At 35.2% G+C, this 12,534-nt stretch overlaps 2 protein-coding genes across 3 annotated transcripts in view; one reads left to right on the top strand and one right to left on the bottom strand.

Annotated features, from left to right (window-relative positions):
- The first annotated feature begins 4,746 nt into the window (after positions 1 to 4,746).
- Positions 4,747 to 8,165, top strand: LOC104815229. 2 transcript variants are annotated; one of them, XR_772055.1, is made up of 8 exons: positions 4,747 to 4,975; positions 5,623 to 5,802; positions 6,399 to 6,488; positions 6,609 to 6,698; positions 6,911 to 6,991; positions 7,266 to 7,548; positions 7,832 to 7,877; positions 7,949 to 7,995. XR_772055.1 is itself a non-coding variant. In XM_010543547.1 (7 exons), the coding sequence occupies exons 1-7, from the start codon at positions 4,829 to 4,831 to the stop codon at positions 8,032 to 8,034; spliced, it is 720 nt and encodes a 239-aa protein (XP_010541849.1). In that variant the 5' UTR covers positions 4,752 to 4,828; the 3' UTR covers positions 8,035 to 8,165. The 2 variants fall into 2 exon arrangements, 1 of the variants encoding a protein (XP_010541849.1); XM_010543547.1 differs by lacking the exon at positions 7,266 to 7,548 and having other exon boundaries at positions 4,752 to 4,975; positions 7,949 to 8,165.
- Positions 8,135 to 12,534, bottom strand: part of LOC104815230 (delta(24)-sterol reductase) — a 4,857-nt gene continuing 457 nt past the window's right edge. Inside the window, exons 2-3 of the mRNA XM_010543548.2 lie at positions 9,175 to 10,438; positions 8,135 to 8,747 (exon numbers count right to left, since the gene is read on the bottom strand). Coding sequence (XP_010541850.1) covers positions 8,304 to 8,747; positions 9,175 to 10,416 — 1,686 coding nt within the window. The 5' untranslated portion in view covers positions 10,417 to 10,438 and the 3' untranslated portion in view covers positions 8,135 to 8,303. The remainder of the gene's footprint in view (positions 8,748 to 9,174; positions 10,439 to 12,534) is intronic.

The following is a 12,534-nucleotide window of genomic DNA, read 5'->3' as shown; positions in this document are numbered from 1 at the left end:
GTAACACATTGGCTTAGGGTAGAATATATTATTTTCTCTCATGATTTACGAATAACAAAAACACGTTAAATACGTCATAATAACCCTTATATACCACGTTGAACCTTAAAATTTTAATTTAGAACATCATTTGACCAATTTGACTCGTCGCACCGTCAAACTCGTCACATTGTCAAACTCGTCAAACTCGTCGCATCCTCACGAATTTCGAAAATTTATCATTTTCACACTATGAACATGTTAATAAACACCCTGTATAACAACTTTCATAAATAAAAAATAATCACAACTCTCTAAATTTAACACCTTATTTTTTTACTATCCATGTTCTCCCAAATGAAACCCCAAAGTTCTAGTACACTTTTTGTAACACATTGGCTTATGGTAGAATATATTATTTTCTCTCATGATTTACGAATAACAAAAATACGTTAAATACATCGTAATAGCCTTTATATACCACGTTGAACTTTAGACATTTAATTTAGAACATCATTTGACCAGCTTGACTCATCGCACCGTCAAACTCGTCGCACCCAAAAGCCAAAACTCCAAACAAGTGTGGCTAAACCCGAAACCCCAAACGAGTGTGTCTAGTTTGACGATTCTTACAAGTATGACCGTTTCGAAGGGTTTGACTAGTTTAACTGATTTGATGTGTTAGATTATTTGACCATGATTCATTCAGGAACTTTATGATCAATTTAATTGGTGTGGATCATGATAATGTTGATTTTAACTCATTTATATCTATATAATACGACATTATATTGATATATGTTTCGTTTTTTTCATTTATATCATATAAATCAAATATAAATATAAAAACAAAATAAACCCTAAATGTCCAAAATAAAAAAATAAATTTTAGAATGAAAATTTATCCATTATCGAGATTATTGCTTATTAGATGAAAATTTTAGAGATTTCTTTTATTTTTTCCAATTAATTAACCAAGAAATCATGTGAAAGAATAAAAATTTGAAGAGAGAGAAAGCTTAACTGGAGAAAGAGAACGTAATAGAGGAGAGAGAAATAAAAGAAAGAGAGAACCAGATAGAGGAAAGAGAGAACTAGAGAGAAGAGAGAGAAATAAAAAAAACTTATTTATATAATTATATTAAATGAAAAAGTAGAGAGTATTATAGGAAATGTATATTTATAAAGGTATTTATAATAGTGTCATTTTTTTTCTTTTACGTGAGGGTATAGTTTGAAGTCCAATGTATCATTTAAGGGTATTTTTGCAATTGGCCCTCGTAATGTAGCTAACGATGCAGCGAGCGATGATCGGATTTTTGGTTTTAGTTTTTAAATTTTAGTTTGGGTAAACTTCCTAAAAATTCTCCAACTTGCAAAACATTGGAAAACTAATTCCTCAACTTGCAGTCTAGAAAAATAATTCCTCAATTTGCAAATCTTACCATTAAAATGCCTGAACTTGTAAATCATTACCAATTCAATTTTTTACCAACGTTTTACGGTCACTTCCGTTAAATAACATCTTATGTGGCATTCTACTTCATATTCTAATTCTATGTTATAATTAATTGTCACATAATCAATTTTTAAATTAAATAATAGAAAAAATTAAATCGATAAATAAAAATTATGAACCGATATGTTAAAACAATATATTAATTTGAACCTATTTGTTTTTAAGATTTTCTGAGTTATTCGAATCTATTAGAAAATGTAGGTTTGAATTTGATATAAATGATTTAATTTTTTTTTTTGTTTTCAAATAAAGATGAGTTATTTTCTAAAAGACAAATTAACAGTTTAGAAAATATATTAATTTGAACCTATTTGTTTTTAAGATTATTTTGGTTATTCGAATCGGTTAGACAACCTGGATTTGAATTTGATATAATTTTTATTTATCGATTTAATTTTTTCCATTATTTAATTCAAATATTGATTATGTGACAATTAATTATAACATATAATATGTTCTAAAATGCCACATAAGATGATATTTAACGGAAATGATGGTAAAACGTTTGTCAAAATTTTAATTGGTAATGATTTACAAGTTCAGGTATTCTAATGGCAATATTTGCAAATTGAGGAATTATTTTTCTAGGCTACAAGTTGAGGAATTAGTTTTTCAATACTTTGCAAGTTGGGGAATTTTTAGAGAGTTTACCCATTTTAGTTTTGAGTTTTTGGTTTTTGGTTTTTGAATTCTATAATATTTGTAAACCCAAAGAATATAGTTTTTGATTTTTCATTAATTTTTTCATCAAAATAATTTTCTAATATTTTAGGAAAACTAGTTTTTTTGGTTTTTTAATTCTACAACTCCAACCATTCAACATCTAAGTCTTATTTTTTCTTTTCAAAATTTGCCTCATAAGTAGAGTTTTTTTTAATTTATAAATCAAATATAAAATTTTCTCATTTCTAACATTTCATATTCTAGTTTCAACCCAAATGCCAAAAGAAAAAAAAAGATTAAAATAAGAAAACACTCTACCGGATTCGGTTGATTAATTACAGTATTTCAACTCCAATTCAAAACGCAAACCGGATTTGTCCAACAATAATAGAAAGTTATGACATAACTTGTATAACCGATCTGAATTATTGAAAAAAAGATCATCTTATAACGTTTTTTTTATAATCTGAAAATTTATCAAATTTTTTATCCTAATATATTTTAAAAGGATCGAAGAAATAGAAATAAATGCATTTGTGCACTTAGAATTGAAATAACTGATGCATTCAGATGTCGCTCAAAATCAGTTCTTTTCATTCAAAGAAAACTGACTACTACAACATAGAGATAGTTGCAGTAAAACCCAGAAGCACCACACTCTCCCTGAGTGTTAGCCCTCCTATGACACAAAATCTATTGATTCAACACACAACTCGTGTGAATACTCACTCTCACGTTCTGGATTTGTTCAGATTACTGTTGAGAACTCACCAGACCAATCTCACTCATCAGAATAAAAAAACGTAAAGAACAAAAACTCTCGTACTTTCTGAATTATAATCTCTTAAACTCTGTATTTTTTCAATCTCTTTCATACTCCTTTTATATGCACATATCCAGATCTACTCAGATTCATCCTTATTTTTTTATGATTTGTCTTTATCTCCAAGGTTGTTGGTCAAATCTTATCTTCAAGCTCTTAGTAGTTATCTTTTTCATAAAACCTGTAATTTAGATTCTCTTCAGATTTATCTCCATAATAAATTTAACTACCTGCAAAAACAACTTTAACAAGAATTTATACCAAAAAAAAGTTATTTAAATACGAGGTAAAAACATGTATGTTGTTTTATCATTACGCCATCTAATCTTTCTTAAGTTTTAGAGCTTTACATTTTTGTTTTCCTGATTAGAGCTTTACATTGAATCGCAACTCATCTTACGAAATACCCAACTCCCTAACCTCTAGCCTTTCTCTCTCTCTCTCTCCACTTCAAGCAGAGTTGACGTGAAACCATAATCAAATTAAAGTAATAATATTTTGTTTAATAAATTTCATTACATAGTATATTTGAAAAATTATTTTATTTAAATGATAATACTTGCAAAATATATTAAATATAATAACTGAACATAGTGATAACTAGGAGTGTGACTAATTTAATTAATAACTGAAAAATCAAACCGAATTATAGTATTTTAGTTCTATTTATAGAAGAGAAAATAATCTTTCGATTCCATTTGATTTGATTACCAACCACATAAAATCAATTAATGTTCAATTTACTGGTTCGGTTTAGTTTTAACCTAAGTATATATGGAGCAAAAATTTCATTTACAGACAATTTTTTTACTCAATGATGACAAATAGTTATAGTTTATTTTTATATCGTCGGATTATCCATCGAGAGTTGTATGTCGATTTTTGTCGATATGTAGACATTCGATGAGACGTTTGTCTAAACATGCACATAACCTTTTGCTCGTATATTAGATCTGTATAATCTTAGATCTATGCACAACTGTGAAAAAGATCTTTCTAATGCTTTAAAGAATGAATTATTTGGATATTTGTGAAACTAATAATGTCATCAACTAACAATCGACTTTTCCATCGAACAATGGCTGATTATTTGGCTCGAGATCCGGTCCATCAGTCGATGGCTGGCGATTCGAGTTGACTGCTGAATCATCGGATCACCTACCGAATTATGGTAAATATTTTTTAGTTTAATTTCATATATTCGGATTGTCCATCGAGATTTGTCTACCAATTTGTCGATATGTAAACATTCGATAAGACTGTTGTCTATAATCCAATCAAACATTTCTAATACCAAATGGATGTAAAGGATTTAAAAATTTGGTTACGAATTTATGAAAACCGAATATATCAAACCGGTTATAATCAAACCTAAAATCGAATAAAAACTCGATTTGGTAAACCGTGCCTAAAACAATGCTAATTAGTAATTACAAGAAATGTCAAATATAGTGCAATATATAAAAAAACACCAAAAATTTGTTTCGTAATGGAAATAGAAACAGAAATAATATTTGGACAGAAAAATATTATGATATCTCGAAGTATTTATTATATATTATTTTTATTTCTTTAGTTTTATAATTTGTTTTGTATACACAATCACATGCATGTATCATATGCTTTTTTTTTCATGATGTCATATATTTCTTTTTTGTAAAAAAATATTTCATATGCAATATTCGAATATTTTTTTAATATTCTTCATAAATATCGACCATTACCAAACCAACATACGTGTATTATTCACAAGACGCATGTTTATATATGTCGGATAAGGCACATACGTGCGAAACCACTCACTTGAATCCAATCTCCTCAGCAGTAACTTGGAAGCATTATCCATGGCGGAATCCGCTTGCCTGCGTCTCGTCTCTTCAAATCTCTTGAAGACGAAGAGACCCTTTGGAGCGAAGGCGAAGCCCATCGATTCGCTACGACCCCGATTGCCTCCCATTGCTTGTTCCTCGAGAAAACAAGACTCTTCCTCGGTATATTTTCATCTCACGTCTACGTACATAGATACATAGATACATACACTCTCTCTCTAAGATGATTGATTGGTTTGGGTTTATATCTTTTCGTTGGAATGTGACATCTTTGAATTTAGTGAAGATATTAAGGTTACATTGTTCCCACGGGAAGATTGAAAGAGAGAGCATTGGATGATAAAGCAAAATGATTTCCCTAAGAACCCATTTGATGAAATTTTTTGCTTTGTGATTCGATGTACATTAGATTCATTTCTCAAGAAACCCATCAAATTAACCAAACTTGGTTGTTCAACCGGTGAAATGGGGCGTAAAGCATTTATCCCGCCCGATTTCTAACCTCAAACGTATAATCCAAATCACATGGCTAGTTCTCGATCCCATGATTAGTCTGAACCTTGGTCCATGATATCGATTACCCAAAAAAAACCGTCAAATTTCAAATTCAACCCAAGACAATCAGTGAAGTTGAACCACATTCATTGTTCTTGCTAATTTTACCTCTTTTTGTTAGGTTGGGTGTTTGAAAATGGAAATGTAAAAATTCTGCTGTACAAGCAGTCTCATTGGATTTGATTGAATGCAAAGATTGGAAATTTCAAGGCACTCACGAAAGCAACATTACATGTTTTTTGTGGGAATGATAGATAGGTAATGGAGGAGGCTGTAGAGCTAAGCGTTTGATAACGTTATCTCCGAGTGAGGGAAGATGGCATGGCAATTGGAATTCGCAATACAATGTCTCCCTTCGAGATCTTTGCCTCGAAGATCTCGTCGAAGACGGCCCTACGAATGCCCGTGTCTCCATCCACCTCTCAGTCCAAAGGGTTTGTTACCTCTTTCACCTTTTGCTCTTTCGATTTTTTCTAAAGGTTTTCGCATAGTATAGGTTTATCAGAGCAGACAGAGACGAAAACGTCGGAAATATCTGTGCCTTTGAATGAGATATCAATTCAAGCAACGGTTCCGGTGAATAGTTGAATATCTTACAACAGAATTCCAGGTTTCATTTCTCCATTACCGCGTAGTCCGGTATAGAGACTCGGGTTTAGAGTTTAGCGGTTTTACAATATAGGGACTCATCAACAGATCCAGAACTGAATTTTTGGCTGAATGCAAGCTTGATCTATCCGTGTTTTCATATGAGATATCAATTACAGCAGCGGTTCCGGTGAATGTCTTACAACAGAATTCCCTCATTTTCCGGTTTCGTTTCTCCATTAACAAGTATTCGAATATAGCGATTCGGGTTTAGAGTTTAGAGGGTTTCATCAACTGGGCAAGAACCTGATCTGTGTTGGCTGACTGCAAATCTCGATCTATCGAAATTGTGATGACTAATCTTATCTTCTAATCCTGCAGAAATCATTTAGTTACTTTTTCCTGTTTTTATCCGTTCGGATTTTATCGGTTCCTAACGCAGCATGCGAGCTTGGGCCTCTCGGTAGAAGGCAGAGTTGTCACATCTTTTTCCAGAAAGTGCAGCATTTGCTCCTCTCCTTATAACCGACGAGTAATTGTTTCATTCTCATAGTCTTCTTTCTTTACACTGTAAAGTAATCTGTGCTTTCAGAATGCAAAGTGAAGGAACTTGACGAGAAGCTGTCTTTAATGAACATATATCCGTGATCAGATCGACACGAATTTCACGGTCTGGATCCTGCCATCGAGCAGGGAGAGCCGAGCTTCTCAACTTCCGGAAATCGGTGGCGATGATCCTTCGGTGAGCAGCCTTGAAACCTAGCTCTCGGTTTCGGTTTTATCTTTAAAAACGTTTACTTCCCAATGAAATTTTCGGTTTTAGAAGAATCATATCCATCGGGTTTTTTATATCTGTTTCGGTCTGTGTAACCGAACCAGAATGCCCAACCGTGGGCTTCTTCCAAAGACAAAACAACACTGATGAACTGACATTGGGTTAAAACGCTTTTGCAGGTCATATACGTGAGGCCAGGCTATGAAGCTAACCTTGATTCCCTTATACAGGACACTATCCGCCTTACGACTTATGCCAATGTACGAATCCCTAAAACCCATCTCTTGTGTTATATGACCCACATATTAATATCGCGTAAGAGCTAGCTTGGGGAGAAGACTCTCCTCTTATCTTTCTCAATCGGATTCAAATTTTGTAAATAACTCACAAAAGATGAAGGTGGGCACCGGAGGTGTCCCGAATTTCGAGTGATCATCCGATTCGTGAGTTGAGTATTTGAAATTTCGGGTAATCGTCCACCGACGGGACCAACATGAGTCCGTTTGACGGTGAGAACCCGACCTTCGAGTTCAGGTTCGAGTTCGGGTTTTGGTGGACGAGTACCTATATTCGTGGGTACTCTAAACCCAGGGGGAAAGGGCGAGACGAAGCTGCGAGGGGACGCAGGGCTGGAGATGGTGGGCGGTTCAAAGAGAGAGGAGGAGGCGGCTAGAAGGCGATGACCTTGCCGCTCGGGTTTAATCGTTTCAAATTAGGGATTCTTGAATCAGGATTTCGTGTCTTAAAGGGGAAAAACAGAGTTTTCACATCCTCGGCCCCGTCCTCGCCGGTCGTTGCTTGCGGTCCGCGTTTTCGGGTACCTCTCTCTTCTCCCTCGTCTATGTCCTCGTGGCTTCGCCTTTTTCCCAGCGACTTTGCCTCCTCGGTATCCTCCGGATACCAAAACCTTCGCGAGAATCCGAAACACAGATACCCAACCGATAGTACCCGAGAAAAACAAGGCCGATGTCTGGTATAGCAAAAGCCTCGGGTACCCGATGACCCCTAATATCTAGAAACCTCAAATATGGGTAATAAGGGGTAGGATTATGTAATGAACTTGTGCGAATCTAATGGGTGGGAATGATGAATAACTACAGGATGCGTGCTCGGATGCATGCGAACAATCAGAACCGACAATGCAGTGTAAGAGTCTTGTTCATACTTTCTGGTGTTTGGTTCTTTCTTTCTTGTTGATGTCTGATTTTGTTTTGCAGACATTGGAGAGACAAATACAGCTTCTGTTGATAAAAGATGGTCCAGACTTCTCGAGCTTAAGAAGAAGAACCCTTTGCATCTTTAACACCCAATGAACACAATTATCACATGTATAAAATCATATTTTATGTGCGTGTGTATATATATATATAGAAAATATTCATGGTGATGTAAAAAACAGTGTCTGAAAATTTTCAAGTCTGAAGCATTACAACAGCCGCAACAGCAAGAACCACCAAAATAGTTTTGTCTTCAAAGCTAAAAACCACAAGAAGCAAGAACCTGAAGGAAATCAATCCACAAGAAGAAACTGGTAAACTCATCCACCAAACCAAATCCAGATCCGAAAAAACCCTAATCAGCCTCGGCATAGGCGGTCTCAAGACAAGCTTGCTCGGCTTCTCGGACCTCCTTCTCGGTCTTTTTGCCCTTCTTGCACTTGTAATAAATACTCATGAACGTCCCGACGGCTCTATATTTCTTCCGACAATGCCCGTATAGTTCACCGTCAAACATTTTCCAGAAGCTCTTCTCGTCGAGTTCAGTCACTGCATATTGGGTCTCGTACCCATGGTTCTCGATCAGCCATTGCTCCATCTTTCTCACGGCTTCTGCTCCGTCGAAAACTTCGCCTCTCAGGACGGGTCCCGGGGAATAGTACACTCCGACATCAGTGTACATCTGCGCATCTTCAGTGTCTCCCTGTCTGTTTTCGTACTCGAAGCCTGGCTCCGGGTAAATCATCGGTTTGATTGGGTACTTGTAGAGCTTGTGAGGGCAAAGCCAGATCGGATATACCTAAAACATTAACAAGATCATCTTTTCGTATAAAATGATTACGGATTTTGGTCCGTTCACATACTCTACAACACTAAAATGGACTCTAACGATTAAATCAAATTATAATAGTGTCCTAAGATGGATGAAAGAACAGTTTAATGAACAGAACATGTCATGAATAAGCATGAAAGAACAGAAGTATGAAACCATAGATGCACGGGAAGTAGGGCAGACATTTCGGTTTTCGCTTTGGGTTCGATTTGATAACATTCATGTTCAGTGTTTTCGGTTTACAAAACCTATACCTATTCGGTTTTTATATTAAATTCAATTTAGTTCGGTTCCGATATTCGGTGGTAAAATTACTCATTTTTCAAAGAAAATTTTCATTTCTTTCTTTTCGGTAAAATCAGCAAAAAAACATGTGGTGAATAAGAATAAATACCTCCATCTCACGGTGAACCCATTCAAGAGCATCAGCGACCTTGTGGAGAGGAATGAGCATGTCCTGTATGACATGCATCTCATGGTAGTAGCTCCTAATGGCTTCACCTTGAGTGGCCTTGAGAAGGGAAACCTTAGGAGGCATCAGCCAACCGAACAGGAACCGAAACCAGAACTGGTCACCGAACGGAAGTATAAGCTTCCCTTCCCAGTACAAACACCTCGTATGCCTGTGGTAATATTCTCTTGTCGGAATATACTCTACGAACTCTCCCTTCTTCAATGCGGTCTGAGCGTGTTGGTAGAACCACGGTTTGAACCACCACCCGATTTCGTTGATTTTGTTTCCTCTCTTCTTAGCTTCTTCTTTCGAAGCGTATTTTCCCGTCATCATCACGCCTTCGTTTGCGGTGAAAATCATCCCTTCGACGAAGTCTGGGATTTTCTTGGGATTCCTGTCTTTAGGTGCGAAAGAATCCGTATACGCCCGAGCTAGGGTTTTAAGATCACCCCTTACCGGTGTGTATGTAACTTTCATGTATTCTTTGATATGAATAAGCTTGATCTCGGCAGAAACAATAAGTCCAAGCGTTCCTTGTGACCACGGAATGGCGTAGAAAAGATCGGAGTACTCGTTGTCCCTCGTGGCCCTGACAAGTGACCCATCTGCTAGAACGATTTCGTACGCCTCGACAGTGTCGCTGAACAAGCCATAGAGATGAGAACTTCCTTCAATGCCATAACCATTGATGACTCCACCAATAGTAAGATCATCAAGCTCAGAAACAACAGCAAGGGAGAGGTTCATTGGGACAGTGGCACGAGTGATCTGTCCCATGTTAACGAGAGGCTCAACCCTAGCAATCATTCTTTCTTTGTTGATCTCTAAGATATTTCGGAATTCAGACAAGTCAACCTCGAAATGGCGAGCTCTCTTGTAATCCACGTTCCTCATTCCAACAACAGCCCATGGCTTACGTGCAGTGCAGACAAGACCGTCCTTTGACGGGTTTCTCTTCTTGAGTCTTTTGATGACTTTCAGAACGTTTTCGTCGTGTTCCTTCTGGCGTTTCTTGTAGGATTTCATCTCGGATTTCATGTCCCCGAGATATGTGAGGAAGTATAAGGTGGCTGAAATAGGAAGGACGACGAAAATGACGATAATCCATCTGAACTGAACAAAGTAATCAACCCATATCCTCTTTCTCTTCGGTCGTACTAATGGTGCTCTGAGATCCGACATTTTGGGAAGAATGTCGATATCACTGCATCAAAGAATAGATGACTTATAATGTAAGTCAACAAAAAACTACTTGCATTTCAAACTAAGAAGTTAAGATCATACAAAAATGATGAAAATATATCCATGTCCTCTAATTCAACTTTGAATTTATGTGTGTTCGGTGTGATTAAAGAAAACAATGATATGTTAGGCGTGATTGATTGAAGATATCGTGAAAATAAAAGTAGTAGCTTTGGAGTTTTAATATTATATGAAGTTTTTCATATCAAACACTTCTAATCATTTCTTTCTAATCACATTTTTCACTTTTCAAACTGATATTTCTTTACAAATTCTACATATACGTCCCACAAATCTTCGTTATTTCTCTTTTTTATTTCTTTATACTATGGACTAAAGAAGAGAAAATAAAAGACTTGTAAATGTTTATATAATACAAGTTTCTAACATGATATCAGAGCTGATAATGGTTCACGGGATGGCACTAAAACTAAGCACACGGAAGAGTACAATATAGAAGCACAAGAAACACGACAGTAGAAATTTATGTATATTATCATATTTTAAGAATTTTCAAACTTTATATGTGTCTTAGTATCAAAATTTGGTTTAATTTTAAACTGATAAATGTTGTACATACGGATACAGATACTCGCGGATACCCGTCTTTTAGTCACGGATATCCATCTAATGGGTACCCGAATGTTGTAAGACAAAGATAATGATAATATTTCTATAAAACCCATGAAGACGAAAATAAAAATGGGGTATCTCAAAAAACGCAGGTATCCGACCTGTATCCACTCCAATCCAATTGTATAAATCAATATTTTCTAACATCACATGATTTTGAGAATTATCGTAACGAGCATCAGATTTCTCATCAGTTCACTATGCCTTAAACATCACAATAGAACGAAATTTCAAAGAGAAAAACAGGATTATACCGAATATGGTGCATCATATGCTTAATAAAAGAAAGGTTCCAAAGGAATTCTGAAGAGATGTAATATGTGTTAGAATTTTTGTTGAACAAATTTCCATTCAAGAAAATCAAAGATATGATGTTGGAAGAAGCTTGGAGCTTACAAAAACCAAATGTTGATCATCTGAGAATCTTCGGTTGTGTTGCTATGCAAGGGTGCAGGAGGAGAAATGAACAAAATTAGAGGATAAGAATCATAAATGCATCTTCTTGAGCTATGATGAAAATTGTAGGGATACAAATTGTATAATCTCGAAACTCGCAAAATCATAATGTCCCAATATGTTGAGTTTGCAGAGTTGAGATTGAAATTGTAGTAATCAATCGCAAAAGATCATTCTTAAAGAAATTGAGGCAAACTCACCCCTACGAATTATTCAGAACTGTGATGATAATAACTCGTCCGTGATAAAAATGAAGAGCATTTAGGAGATTAATTTATGACAAAACTAAATCGATAGAATCCGGGTTGGATGATGAGTTTACTAATTTTTCTCTATTTGGTTGATTTAGTCATGTGGTATATGAAGAAGTTATTAGTAAGAAGAAGTGGATAAAGGTCAAAGATACATTTTATCCATTTCGAAAGTAGCTGGGAATCATCAGAATTCGAGGAGGAACACGTTTAAGGGGGCCGATGGTGGAACATAAACTTGTGTTGGAAAAAGTTTAAGAAAGAATAAGTTTAAAGATGACTAATGTTGAAGCATAAATTGTTCTTAACATTTTGTATTTTAGATTTGTATTCAAGAAAATAATTATACTAAATAAGACCAAGATTAATCATGTGTCATTATATTGTTTTACTGTAATATTTCTAGGATTGCTATATATATATATATATATATATATATATATATTGAAGTTTGTAAAGAATAACAACAAAAACAAAAACATAAGCAATACAAATACAAAGAAGAAATATTCAAGAGTTTTCTTTTCTTTCTTCTACTTATAGAAAGAAAAAAGCCTAACGTGCTTACATCTGCATGCACTAGAAATCTATCCAGAAAATTAAAAAAAAAAAAGACGGAAGGAAAAGTGGCAAACCAAAACCGAAATACCATGAACGAAGAAAAGAAGTTGAGAGAGAGAGAGAGAGAGAGAGATTTTGAGAGAGAGAGAGAGAGAGA

The sequence above is a fragment of the Tarenaya hassleriana genome, unplaced genomic scaffold (assembly GCF_000463585.1).
Source record: "Tarenaya hassleriana unplaced genomic scaffold, ASM46358v1 Cleome23, whole genome shotgun sequence".
Lineage (NCBI taxonomy): Eukaryota > Viridiplantae > Streptophyta > Magnoliopsida > Brassicales > Cleomaceae > Tarenaya > Tarenaya hassleriana.
Note: the sequence above shows the minus strand (reverse complement) of the source record. Positions and strands in the feature narration are given on the sequence as shown.